The sequence below is a fragment of the Enoplosus armatus genome, chromosome 19 (genome assembly GCF_043641665.1).
Source record: "Enoplosus armatus isolate fEnoArm2 chromosome 19, fEnoArm2.hap1, whole genome shotgun sequence".
NCBI classification, from domain to species: Eukaryota; Metazoa; Chordata; class Actinopteri; order Centrarchiformes; family Enoplosidae; genus Enoplosus; species Enoplosus armatus.
In genome coordinates, this window is record NC_092198.1 from 18377688 (window position 1) to 18392011 (window position 14324).

General features: G+C 43.2%; 2 protein-coding genes across 2 annotated transcripts; both read left to right on the plus strand.

Moving 5' to 3' along the window:
- Positions 1-386: 386 nt before the first annotated feature.
- Positions 387-4348, plus strand: nup43 (nucleoporin 43). The gene is made up of 8 exons (XM_070926052.1): positions 387-530; positions 962-1084; positions 1597-1674; positions 2231-2393; positions 2541-2676; positions 2798-2949; positions 3099-3215; positions 3999-4348. The coding sequence occupies exons 1-8, from the start codon at positions 411-413 to the stop codon at positions 4226-4228; spliced, it is 1119 nt and encodes a 372-aa protein (XP_070782153.1). The 5' UTR covers positions 387-410; the 3' UTR covers positions 4229-4348.
- Positions 4349-5793: 1445 nt separating this feature from the next.
- Positions 5794-11931, plus strand: lats1 (large tumor suppressor kinase 1). Its single transcript, XM_070925580.1, has 7 exons — positions 5794-6141; positions 6890-7007; positions 7644-9097; positions 9684-10266; positions 10612-10794; positions 11065-11171; positions 11253-11931. The coding sequence occupies exons 1-7, from the start codon at positions 5794-5796 to the stop codon at positions 11763-11765; spliced, it is 3306 nt and encodes a 1101-aa protein (XP_070781681.1). The 3' UTR covers positions 11766-11931.
- Positions 11932-14324: the final 2393 nt, after the last annotated feature.

The window sequence follows — 14324 nt, forward strand, 5'->3', positions numbered from 1 at the left end:
TGACAACCTCCAGAGCAGACGGCGGAGCGGCGGATACGTCACCAGACATCCAAAATGATTTTACTGCAGGGCGGCCTTTCTAGCACACGCCCTGACACAGAACTTTCTCATTTTACAAAATAAATATGTTTTTAAATATAAGCCTCAGCCTAGGTTAATTGCACAGGGAAAGGGCCACATTGCCAACTCAGTGCGTAATGAGATTTGCCGCAGTAACATGGGATGGTGGCCGCTAAGTGGAGCGCGACATTTGTTAGTGGTAAATGTGAGAAAGAGTCGGTTTGATCTTACTGGGCCACCGTAGTTACGTACGAAGTAACAGGCGCGTACACTTTGGTGTTGTTGATGAATGCTAAGCTAATACCAGCTTCGTTTTGTAATTTAAAGTGTGTGAGACTGTTTCTGTTTCAATGGAGAGTATAAATGCTAAGTACGTGTCCCAGAAAATCAGTAAAACCAAATGGCGACCAGTATCGCATTCGTCTTTGCAGCAACCAGACATCTTTGCGACTGGCTCGTGGGATAACGAGGTTAGCAAGCTGTCAGTTAACGTTAATGTTAATATTTATTATAAACGAGGTCGCCAAACTTCATAGAAAAATCTCAGAATTGTATGTGATATTGCGCATTGGCGAACTTAAACATTTTCTAACTGTCAAAACACGACTTAAAAGTTATTATGAATCGTAAGGTATCCTGTCGGCATGCAACCACTGCATGAACAAATGTTGTATTTGCTGTATGGGTGTCATGTTTTTTTTACTATTGAGGTATAAAGACTAGCCTAGCTATGTCTGCTATATTCCTGATAAAAAAGAGAGAGACTAATGGCTGATTGGTGACTAAAGACGTTTGGTGGTCAATTACATCGTATTCTGCTTATCTTTTCTTCTTTGCTCCACATTATAATGCTTAAAATTAGTTCAGATTTCACTTAAATAACCACAATGTGTGTCTACAGGACAACAAAATATCCTTTTGGTCGATTGCGAATCATGGAAGTTCTGGCATGGACGATGGATTTGAAGGAGACCCGCAGCTTTTATGTGAACACAAGCATGATGGAGATGTTCTGGACCTTCAGGTAAGACACTCAAGGGAATCCAAGCTAATGTTCCAGCGTATAATTGGTACTATAGTAAAGAATATTAAAGTTTCTTCAGCTGTGCAGTTGTTAAAATGGGCACTTGCCAACATTTAATATACGAATGCACCAACCCAACTTCTTCCCTCCTGATACCAATTATTGTACCTCAACTCAGCCAGTACTGAGTACTTATCCGATACCAGTGCCCTCTTCCTCAGTATTAAAAATCTGTAAACCTCACTGCATGACACTTAATGGGATCCTTTTTAAGTAAGGTAACCTGAGGCTGGGGATTGTTGTGGCACTAAAAACTTGGAATGAATGTAACTGATAATGGAAACATAGAATTTTACACTGACATGAAGAAAGTCTTTATTATGAAATACTAAACTAAACTATACTCTGCTATTAATGTAAAATCTTTGTTGATTCAAGACAGGGTATACCAAATGCCAGAGCTAATTTCACTGTTGTCTTATATGTTTTTTTTTTTTGTTTTTTTTTTACAGTTTTTGGACCAGGACAGAATTGTCACAGCATCGTCAACTGGAGCAGTCACCATTTTCCGCCACCACCAAAACAGTCAGGTACACGCTGGCCGAGTTATACACACAGGTTTCACATACAGTGAGCTTATCCAGATCCAGTCTATGTAATGAGCCTATAACACAGGGACAGATTACAGCCATTCACAGCTGACTTAGTCATGTCAAGTAGATTCAATGAAAATATGTTGGAAATATAATCACTGTTATGATTGATATTTATGGATGGTGTACTTTGTGTGCAGTGCAAGAATATGTTATAACAAACATGGATAGATCAGTGAACTTTAACTCTAATTAGAATAACTAGGGGTAGACTTGCCTAGCATGACCATTTCCTTGTATTTCTGATGCCATTTGCCCTATGTGAAAGGTGTACAATGCTTGCAGATAATTTCAAGTTGCATCATGTTCTCAAGGTACATTAGTAATGACTTATTTAACAAGAGAATTTCAGTCATCAGACTTGGGAATGGCTTTACAAATATGGTGCAGTTCAAGGAAGTGAATGTTAGACAACTTGCTTAACTAGATATATAACGTAAGTGTGGTTTGGTAAATATTCAAATTTCCTATCTTTTCTCTCTCTTCACTGCAGACAATATCCACTTCTCAGCGCTGGGCGAGAGCACATCGTTACCCTTGTGACAATGCTCCCTGTACTGGTGTTGTGTGCAGCAGTCCTGAGATTGTCACAGTTGGCGAGGATGGCAGGATCATCGTCTTCAGAGCCGACCAGGAGGGAGTGACTCGAATCATAGGTGATTAAGCTGCTGTAGCCAGACCATCATGTCACATTGAAATACACACATAATTACATTCCTTGGCATATGATTGCATCTTCAGGTCATGTGGAATGAGACAAACATGTTTGTTTGTTTTTTATTGGACTGTTTAACCATTTCTAGAGAATGCGGACAGCAGCACAATTCATGCTGTGACTTACCTGAGGACAACAGAGATTTTGACAGTGAACTCTATTGGCCAACTCAAGCTGTGGGATCTCAGACAACAGAGCAACTCACCATCCCAGATTCTCTCCCTGTAAGATCTCCTCAATTCTAACCAAGAAATTACAATCCTAAATGTTTATTTTTCTGTTCTTCTCTTTCCGTAGTGCATTTTATATTTGGGTGATTTTGATTATAAGTTGTTGTCGTTTCAGGTCAGGGGATAGAGTCCCTCTGCACTGTGTGGACAGACATCCGAACCAACAGCACATTGTGGCCACAGGAGGGCAGGACGGCATGCTCTGTGTCTGGGACGTGAGACAAGGCAACACACCCTTCTCACTCATGGAGGCACATTCTGCTGAAAGTAAGACTTTGTGGGCAGATGATTTAATTTACCAGATTTAAACATACAAGTTAATTTTGAAGAGGCCATATATGGAAAGATTTATATTTCTCTTTTTGAAATGACTTTTGCTTTGTTTTATATACGTTTTTCTTTGGTTTTCTGAACAGTGTGGGAGGTCCACTTCCACCCAACCAACCCAGACCACCTGTTCACATGCTCGGAGGATGGTTCACTGCTGCACTGGGAGACATCCTCACATTCAGACATGCCCTCCTTCTTACAAGGCAAGTCAAATTATTCTTATTCTGCTATTCTGTTTAGCCAGCAGGGAGATAACTACTACGATACCACTATTTTCCACAGAAAAATGTGATGTAATGTGAAAGCCAGTCATACTAAGCGTAGTCATACGTATTATAGGGTTAAGTGGAAAAGATGCAGGTGTGTTACTGTGGTTATCAAGTGGGCTCATCCCTTCACAGGGGAAAGCTGATGGGAAAAGGTGTAAAAACAGGCTGCATCTGGGTACCTTGAGCCTGAATATGACTGAGATTATACTGTTTTTAATTAGAAATGAAAGAAAATACAATAAACATATTTGGATGGTGACTGAGTAGCACATAGTGCTGTAACTCACGTGTTGGCTTACAATGGTAATTTAACATGTTACAAGGCTAGATAGAATTTTTTTCCCCCTGTTTAAAGGATTGTATTTCCATTTCAGGCTGTGACCTTTGGCCTTCCAAAATCTAAACCAGTCACCAGATTTTATTAGCAAATAACTGCATCAAGACTTGACAATTACACATGACAGCACAATCATATGATATATCTTAATCATAGGATATTTCTATATTTCACATATTAGCCATACAACCCCAGCTGTTATCTTTTGGTTGTCAGAGCGACCAGGAAAACACTGAGTCAGCTAGCATGATACAGATAACCCTAGAGCTAAAAAGCTGGCATATCAACATGCTAAGAAGACTATACACCAACTTACTAGTACGGTAATCATAAACTTCTTCTAAAATATTAAAAGAGATAGTTTTATTATTGTTTTCCAGGTGGCAGGAACAATAGCATGATATCTCGCAGTGCGATGGCTCCAGCTGGAGCAAACCAGTCCCTCATCAGCGCCTGGCTCAGTGGAGATTCCAGTAAAGGCCGTCTGGAGACGACTCACATGCTGCCCAGCCAGACGCTGTCCGTCAACAGTTTGGATGTACTTGGACAATGTCTTGTCTGTGGGACTGACGGAGAGGCTATTTTTGTCAACAGACAGGTCCCAGTTTAAAAGAGGTGTTGATGCACAGGACAAGATGTGGATGAAGATCTGTTTATTTGCAGTTACTTTTGTACGGATGTCATTTAAAACAGTTTTGAAATAAATAAATAAAAAGCCTTTACACAAATATCCCACGAGTCCGTTGACAGTTTTGTTGAAATAGAAATTAAAGGTAGATCATGGTTACTTGTTGTTTTTTTTTGTAACACTAATATCATTTTAATGAATACTGTAGCTGCAGTCACTGTACCCTTGCTTGTTTCCCATTGACCTGCCAAATAGTGCATAGTCACAATTGGTTAAAATTACCACTGCTGAACTGAAAACATGAAATCTTTAGGAGCTACAGGTGAATAGATGGTCCACAAGGACAACATGAAATTACTAATTACTAAATTTCTAATTTATTTTCTCTGTTGATTGATGGCCGTTTTCCCTGACAAATAATGAAATAAGGTTTAAAAAAATAGTTTAGTTGTAACACACTGTTTTGTTATTACAGTTCTAATCTATAAGACTGGTTGAAAAGTTTATGAAAAATACATGTTTTTTTGTTTGTTGTTGTCTGCAGGAGTTACTTTGCTCCTTTTATTGTGAAACCTACAATAAACGGAAGTGTGTTGCGTTGCTTCCGTTCTGACTCTAACTGGTTGCTGTTGTACTTGTCATTCAGACATCCCAGGAATTCAACACGACTAGGAACAAGCCAGCTCGGCACAACAAGGACATTTATAGTTAAAATCGCGCCCTTGTCGCCGAGAAAGGTCAAGGAAATATCGAATCCAAATCCAAAATAGGAAAAGTGTCTAGGAACGCGGCAGCTACAGACACTGGTAAGTTGTCAGACACGGCTAATGGCTAACTAACTGTTGCCAGTTGTGTTCCGAGCTACCAGCTAGTTCGCAACCTGTTGTTGAATTAGCCTAGCAGCAAATGGATGCCTGTAACACACAGGCCGCGGGGGAACTGCTGCGCCGTTTGATTTAATGCAGAGTGAAATTGTGATAACTTCGGTTTGCAGCTCATTGGCCAGTATTTGTTGGAGATGTTTAGCCAAATGTGATAAAACTAACTTAAGCATTTCATTTTACAATCCTTAACGCAAGAGAATTGGCGTTAAAGTAGCGCTCTGTTAGCCTGAGCTGCTAACGACGTTAGCAAGTGTACGGATCCTTGTTCTGCAAAGGGATACTTTTTCTTGTGGGGCAAGTTTCTCTACCTTAAAGGTTTGAACAATTATTTGAGCTTAAAGTGAAAAGGTAAAGCACTGAAATCAAACTTTTTTCCAGCTGTGGGTTCTTATTAACTCCCAGAATTGACAAGTCTAATAATTTCCATAGAACAGTTAGCTAATGTTTTGCTGTTAGTATTTGTTAATTATTACCTTCTACATCTCATTTGCCCAACCTGTTCGGTAACATGACATGTGCTACGGATTCCTGCTCATCTCACACTGGTTTTGTACATTTCTCTCAGCAACACCCAGATGTGAGGTCAGACATCAGAGACCTCTGCAACCCTGGACTGAGTGACATCTTCTTCATCTCCTTCATCGTCATCATACATGCTCTTACATGAAGAGAGGGGAGAAACCCGAAGGATACAGACAGATGAGACCCAAAACGTTCCCCACCAGTAACTACAGTGGCAACAGCCAACAAATGCTGCAGGAAATACGGAACAGCCTGCGCAACTTGTCTAAACCCTCTGACCCACCTAAAGTGGACATTGGTGGAGCTGGAAAAATGCTTCCTGAGGACCCAAGGCAACAGGGGCGCTGCAGTAACCCCAAAAATCCCCACCATAAAGCCTTACAGGAGATTCGCAAATCCCTGATGCCCTTTGCCAATGAGCCAAGCACTTCAGGCCCTGAGGCGAACAAACACATGTTGCTGGAACCCCAGTGTGTTGGGTTTGACGAGGTGAGATGAGTGTTTTCGTGTTTTATTTGTCACCGAGGCAGGTTGTTGTGGAGGAATTTCATTCTAAACATAACTCCGCTGTAGAGAATAATCACTCGGTGCACTTTGTTTATGGGAGAATTATCCAAAAAATGAAAAGTATGCAAAGTGGAATGACAAGCTGGTGTGTGCAGGTGACAATACAAAAGTAGTTTCTGAGTTGGCAGTTGCCACTGTGTGCAATCCAGGTATGAAGTGGCACAGTGTGCAGTGCAGTAATTTTCAGTTGTAACAAGTAACTGTAAAATTCTGCTTCTATTTAGATAATTGACTAATTGTATTATGTTATTTTTTTAAGCAAAAACTCAAATTTTCAGATTCCAGCTTCTCCAATGTGAGCATTTGCTGTCCTGCTCTGTTTTATATCATTGTAAACTGCTTTCTGTGGGTTTTGGACTGATGGTTGGACAAAATAAAGATAGGATAAAAGATATTCAAAGATGTCCCCTTGGGTTCTGGGAAATGGTGATGGACACTGTTTCTGACATTTTATAGGCAAAACGATTTATTGAGTAATCAAGAAAATTGTGTCAGTAATGAAAATACTTGTTAGTTGCACTGTTAGTCAATTTGTAAGACTTGAAGAGTGTAAAGAATCGTGAACTGTCCTATGTTACATTTATTTACAGCTCATACGCATTTTGTGTTGTGCTTTGATTGCCCAACCTCTAAATGTTAATCATTCTCTTTTTTTTGCCTTTTTAAACAGAGCAACAATCGCAGTATGGGGGCAGTTATAGACTTCATGGGTAAGGTGAGCTACCAGGACTCGATTAGGGAACAGATGGCTGTTGCCAACTCCAACACTACAGGTCTGAAAGCCCCAGGTACGTAACTGTCCACTGGGACTAAACGCTGGGTTTCCTCTTTTATTTTCCATCCAGGCGTGTTCATTCAACCTTGATATTGTTTGCAGGATTTGGGACATATGCGTAAAGAAACGACAATACGTGCTAACAAAAAGAGAGTGAGTCACTGCATCACGTAATGGAAGAAGTTGACTGGAAATTAGGTTTTTGGTCTTCATTCATAATGACAGTAATAGTGCAGGCCATGCATTACAATATGTTGGCAACCATTGTTAGGATCAACAAGTGTTTGAGTTTTGACAACTGTTCTGGACCTTTTATTTAAAAAAAAAAAAAAAAACACAATGTGAGGAAACACTGATGTCGAGTGTATTATACGACAAGCCATGTTATTGAGCTTTTGTCTTCGTAGTTTTAGCATTCCTATAACAATGTACATACCAAGTTAATTAGTGAGTCTTGGGAACATGGCTCTGGGGCAAGAGAGCACACTGTTGTGTGAATTTTACACAGTATAACAACTGTTAAGCTGTAAAAAAAAAAAATGTTTGTTTTAGTTTCAGCCTAAGATGGACTGGTTTTAATTATTTTGCCTACGAGTAATGATCTTTACTTTCATCCCTTCATCACTTGATTGTATTTTTGTGTCTATAGGATCTTCTCATATCCAGCAGGCTGTGCTGAGGAGGCCGAGCTGGAAAGGCTCTAAGGAGTCTTTGGCTCCTCGACACGGTCCTCTCATGGTGGATGGAATGATGTACCGCTCAGACAGCCCCGGACCACCTCCTGCCTTCCCACAGGGTCACCCTAACAGCCAGAGAGTCAATCCCCCACTGCCGCCTCAGGTGCGCAGTGTCACACCTCCACCAAACCGCGGCGCCATGCCTCCTGCGCCGTCCTGGGACAGCAACCCATCAACAAAGCGCTACTCTGGCAACATGGATTACCTTGTACCACGCATCTCTCCGGTACCCCAGGGGCCCTGGCCTGATGGGTACCAAGCTGCAGCAACTCAGAATCAGCGTGGGATCAGCCCAGTGCCTGTGGGACACCAGCCCATCATAATGCAAAACTCTGGGGGGAGTAAGTTTACCTTCTCCACCAGCTGGTCTCAGAATGGCTCACCTCAGCCAGATTACATGGCCGGGGGCAGCAGACAGCCTCCTCCCCCATACCCGGTCAACCAGAGCAGCCGGCACAGTCCCACTGACCAGCAGGTGCAGACAGGAGGACCTGCATCTTCCCCTTCTTACGTCAATGGTGGAAACATCCCTCAGTCCATGATGGTTCCCAACCGGAACAGTCACAACCTTGACATGTACAATATAGGTCCTCCTCAGTCCTGGTCCCAGGCTGCTATGGCCCCCAACCAGCCCCAGTCTTCCTCTGGCAACAGCAGCAACCAGGATCTGTCCCCGTCATGGCAACACAACATGCCGGTCCGCTCTAATTCCTTCAACAACCACCAGCTGAACGGCAGATCGGCCCACCAAGCCAACTCCCAGCCTTCCGCCACGGTCACTGCCATCACCCAGGCCCCCATCCTGCAGCCAGTCAAAAGCATGCGTGTCCAGAAACCTGAGTTACACACTGCTGTCGCTCCCACACACCCCCCCTGGATGCAGCAGGCTCCACCGCCTCCAGCTGCACCTGCTTACCCAGAACCCTCAGCCCCTGTACCTCAGATCCCTGTCGTAGCAGAAGTCCCCAGCTACCAGGGCCCCCCTCCGCCCTATCCTAAGCATCTCCTCCAGCAGCAGGCTGCCCCCTGCCCCCCTGCCTACGATGCGGGGGCCAATAAGCTCGGCACAGGCAGAGAGGAGCCCGCTGAAGAGGAGGGCGCCGGCGGTGACAGCTCCAGAGACAAGACAACGGAAAACCCTGAGGGCACTTCAGCGACAGAAAAGGAGAAGAAGCAAATCACAACGTCGCCTGTTCCTGTCCGCCGCAACAAGAAAGACGAAGAGCGGAGAGGCGAGTCCGGAAGAATTGCACTGTACTCCCCCCAGGCCTTCAAGTTCTTCATGGAGCAACACGTGGAGAATATCCTAAAGAACCATCAGCAGAGGATTCGCAGGAGGAAGCAGCTGGAAAGTGAGATGCAAAGGGTGAGAATATCGACAATCACAGTCGCATCATTTTCTTGTAGTTAGATAGATGAACCTATTTCACTCTTTCCAGACTTGTTTCCCTACTTTCGTGTCATCACTGTATTATCTGTCTTTTTCATGCTGTTCTATTGTTTCTTTGCTGTTCTTCCTCTCCCCTGTCCTTTCTGTCGCTAACAGCTGATCTAAAAAGGTAAAGGTATTTCTGCTGTCCCTTGACACAGGATAGTCCGCACACACGTTAGTTATCCAAGTAAGCTGTTGTTGAGAGTCTTTGTCTTTTGTATTTGGAACGTACTACATGCAGCATGTTGTGGCTGAAGGAAATGCATGCCACCCCATGACCTCCATCTCACTGATCATGTCGCTGCTCGTGCATCTTTGTTTTGGACTAAAGTGGTGATTAACACATGAGACAAATGCAGTATGTTTGCATTTATTGATCATTTAAAATGCATTTCGCAGTGATTGCCTTCAGTTGATTCCCCTTGATGCCAGTTTATATCTAACCAGGACTACATGTGTGTTTTTTTATTTTGAGTTTATGTGGGCCATTCAGTCACTTTTGACTCTGTGCTGTGCTCAGGTGGGTTTGTCCTCAGAGGCTCAGGAGCAGATGCGTATGATGCTCTGCCAGAAGGAGTCCAACTACATCCGGCTAAAGCGGGCCAAGATGGATAAATCCATGTTCAAACGAATCAAGACCCTCGGCATCGGAGCCTTCGGTGAGGTGTGCTTGGCCAGGAAAGAGGACACAGCAGCGCTGTACGCCATGAAAACGCTCCGCAAGAAGGACGTGCTGCTGAGAAACCAGGTGGCCCATGTCAAGGCCGAGAGGGACATCCTGGCTGAGGCCGACAATGAGTGGGTGGTGCGTCTCTACTACTCTTTCCAAGACAAGGACAACCTGTACTTTGTCATGGAGTACATCCCTGGAGGGGACATGATGAGCCTCCTTATCCGGCTCGGCATCTTCAGAGAAGAGCTGGCCCAGTTCTACATCGCGGAGCTCACCTGCGCTGTGGAGAGCGTCCACAAGATGGGCTTCATCCACCGAGACATCAAGCCCGATAACATCCTCATAGACCGAGACGGACACATAAAGCTTACGGACTTCGGCCTTTGCACCGGCTTCCGCTGGACACATGACTCCAAGTATTACCAGAGTGGTGGGTATCACTTCTTTTAATATCTAAATATTAAATTCCTCTAGCCTCTAATCTACAATAAATACAGTCCAGTCTCAAATAAAAGCATGTATCAGAATGATGGCCGGGGGGGGGGAAAGGAGCTAAATCAAATGACCATCATTAATTGTCAGGTAGTTTAACTTTGTGCTGATATGAAGTTGCTAGCAGAAGACAAAACAGCTATGTGTAATCTAACTTGGCCATCATCCTGCCAAGAATAACTCTCTGCAGCTGAACCCTTCTGCATGATTAGATGTTTGATTATTGGCAGATAACCAATCACAATAATGAGCAAAGTGATTTTACTGCGTGGTCTCTTTCCAGGTGACCATGTGAGGCAGGACAGCATGGACTTCAGCAAGGAATGGGAGGACCCAGCCAACTGCCGCTGTTCAGACCGCCTGAAGCCCCTGGAGAGGAGAAAGGCCCGGCAGCACCAGCGCTGTTTGGCGCATTCACTGGTGGGGACGCCCAACTACATAGCACCAGAAGTGCTGCTCCGAACAGGTACAGTGGACCACAGCTACAGGCTGAACTGTGGAATTAAAAGTTGATCTTAAGGTATCTGCCGATCAGACTCAGATTTCTGTGGCTCTAAAACCGATAATACCCAATCCACTTACGGGACAGTTCTACTGGGCAGATAAGCTACAGCTGGTCTGTGAATATGCATTGAAATAAAAACAGGCTAACACACTTTTTAACCAATTACAAGAACCTTCCTTCCCTTCAAAGCGATGTTGTTGCAGTGTGATTGATGCCTTTAATCTTCTCCAGGATACACCCAGCTCTGTGATTGGTGGAGTGTTGGTGTGATTCTGTATGAGATGGTTGTTGGACAGCCTCCCTTCTTAGCGACCACACCCCTGGAGACACAGCTGAAGGTATGTGAAGCACCTGCAGTGAAATGTTGTGCATCTACAGACTTCATTGTTTCTTAATGTGGCCTCCTCTGTTGAAACCAGGTGATAAACTGGAAGAGCATGCTGCACATTCCCCCGTCAGCCAAGCTCAGCCCAGAGGCGTCGGATCTCATCGTTAAATTGTGCCGCGGCCCCGAGGACCGCCTCGGCAAGAACGGCGCCGACGAAATCAAAGCTCATCCTTTCTTCAAGACCATCGACTTCTCCAGCGACCAGCGGCAGCAGGTGGCGCCCTACATCCCCACCATCGCCCACTCCACAGACACCTCCAACTTCGACCCCGTGGACCCGGATAAACTGTGGAGCAACGACAGCGACGGCGAGAACAACCACAACGACACCCTCAACGGCTGGTTCCGCAACGGCAAACACCCCGAACACGCCTTCTACGAGTTCACCTTCCGCCGCTTCTTCGACGACAACGGCCACCCGTACAGCTGCCCCAAACCCATCGAGTACGAGGGTTATAACGAGGACGAGGCGGACTCCGAGGGCCCGGGGCGGGAGGCAGCCAGTAGCTCGGCCACTCAGGGCAGAGACCTGGTCTACGTGTAGCATCTGAGGCCAGTTGAGCTGCGTGTACATACTGAGTTTGTGGAGGGTGTTTGTGTGTGTGTGTGAAGGGGATTGCAGCGGTACAGTATTTCAATCCTTGAACATAGGAAAGTATGTTTGTAGGAGCAGCCGGAACACTCTGCAGCACACGGTCACATTAACAGACTTTGATTTCCAAACCACGAGTTCACACTACGAGTTCAAGGAATAGTAAGGCATCTTGGGGAAACGTGTTTTTTTTTTTTTTTGCTTTCTTGCAGAGAGTTTGAGGAGAGGATCGATGCCACTCTCATGGCGCTGTAAATGAGATTTCCTCCTATTTCCAGTCTTTGTGCTAAGCTAACTGGCTGTTGACTCCAGCTTCATATTTACTGTACAGACGCGAGAGTGGTATCGATCTGCTCATCTTAACTCCTGGCGAGAAAGCAATTAAGCGTGTTTTCCTCCAAAATGTTCTCTTAACGTTTTAAAGGTACACTGCATGATGTGTGCTGCCCGGAAATCCTCAGAGGAACAGAAAGCAGAAAAAAAAATCAGGGTGCTCTCATTGACGAACCCCCTTAAAGCCTTAATTTATTTAAGAAAATTGTAACTGGTGATGCTAGTGTAGATGCTGTTTGAGTGTGGGAATTCTTGTTGGAATTACATTTATTGATTTAAAAAAAAAAAAAAAATCGTCTTAATTTATATTTTAATGTCTGTTGCAATGGGGATTTAGTGTTTTGACTCATAGAAATTTGCAGGGATAAATTGCTCTAATTATTCATTGCTGTGCCTTTTTTGATCTTTTTTTTTTTTATCTTTCACCAAATATAAAGAGGGTTAATAATCAGACTGGCATTTTAAAATGAGAGTAGCAGTAGCTGATTGAACTACAGTAGGTTTTTTTTTGTTTTTTATTTTTCTAATTTATACTTAAAATGTATTTATAAATTAAGTTGTATACAGTTGATGTAAATATGGTTCTCTTCCCTGTCAGCTGATTGTTTGGGGGGTTTTTTCTCTTAGGGCAGGCCCTCGTCAGTGTCCACTGCTGCTGCCTTCTGTCAATATGTTGTGTGCTTTTCTGTCTCTCATTTACCCCAAAATACCTGCAACACTAATTCACAGGACTCTGAATAGATTGAATTCTTTTTGTGTGACTAAACTTCCTGCTCGCCTCTCGACCAAAGCACTAAATAGGTGGGTTTTGACTTTTTGCAGTAACCCACGTTTAGAAAACAACGATCACACGGCCACGAAATTTGTGGCGTTGCTACACTATCAGGCAGAAATGCCTTGCTTTTAGGCACCTAACCACTTCTTCCTACAGTACTCCACATTATGTCCAAGGGTCTGTGAGAGTAATTGTTATTTCTTATCGTGTGTTGAGTTTTTTGTGCCTCTGTACTGATTTAAAAAGAAAACTGAGTTGTTGGGACTGACGTTGGAGAGGACCGCTCTCCATCACATATCATGATGATATTGTAACCCGCTGTACTTTTTCTTTGTGTTTAGGAAAAGATCTCTGAATGTAGTTATGGACTTAATGGTGACCACTGGCGTTCTGCACTGGTTTTGTGTTTTCATTGTACGTGAGAGAATTTTATTTTTGTGTACATTATTGCTCTGGGAGGTTGGGTACAGGGAGAGGGTGATAAATAAAGAATGTAAAGCACATGCACACCAACCGTGTTGTATTGTTATTAGTATCATCAAGTACACATCATACACTACTGGACTGGTGATTTAATTTAGAGCTGCGACTAACAATTATGTGATAACATGGTCTATGAAATGTCAGGGGGGAAAAAAGCTCATCACAACGTACTGAAAGCCCAAGTTGACCTCTTTAAATGTCTGGTTTTGTCTGACCAACGTTCAGTACTTAAAGATACTCAGTTTACCATCACATAAGAAAGACAAAGAACAGCAGCAAAACCACACCACTTTAAAAGGTTGAACTGGGTACATGTAAGATTATTTCAACAATTAATCAAAACTAAACTAATGTTGCTTATCTTTCGATCGAGTCATTTCAGGTCTAAATGAGATCAAGATCTTTAGTTCCCTCTGGACTGACAAGAGCAGTGTTTTCATATTTTCGGGCTGAAATGTGTGAAACCTAAAAGTTGAGCAAAAGAAACAGAATTCTGAATATTAAATTCAGATTTTTCGGCCAGCGGCCACTAAAGGCAGCATGACCTTTCCTTTTTGTTTTCACTTGTGCAGTTGAATTGAATTTGTTAGTTTTTAAATGAGAATTGGCAAAAATGTATTTGGACTTCGTTAAGAATGTGGCCAATGTGCTCACTTTTGCTGCCGGTTTGGTGCCACACAACTAAACTTCACACACTAATCAAATTTTAAAATCAACAGTAATCTCTCCGTACATTTTGTTGATATATCGGCATGTTGAGAAGATGCAGAGATTCCCATACCCTCCTTTAAATAAGCTCAAAGAAAATTCCAATAACAGTTACAATATACAGTTTACTGATGTTCCACGTGAAAATACAGTATTTATTAAAGGACTTTCCGTATTGCCTTATAAAAACTAACATTAACCTTTGGAAATCA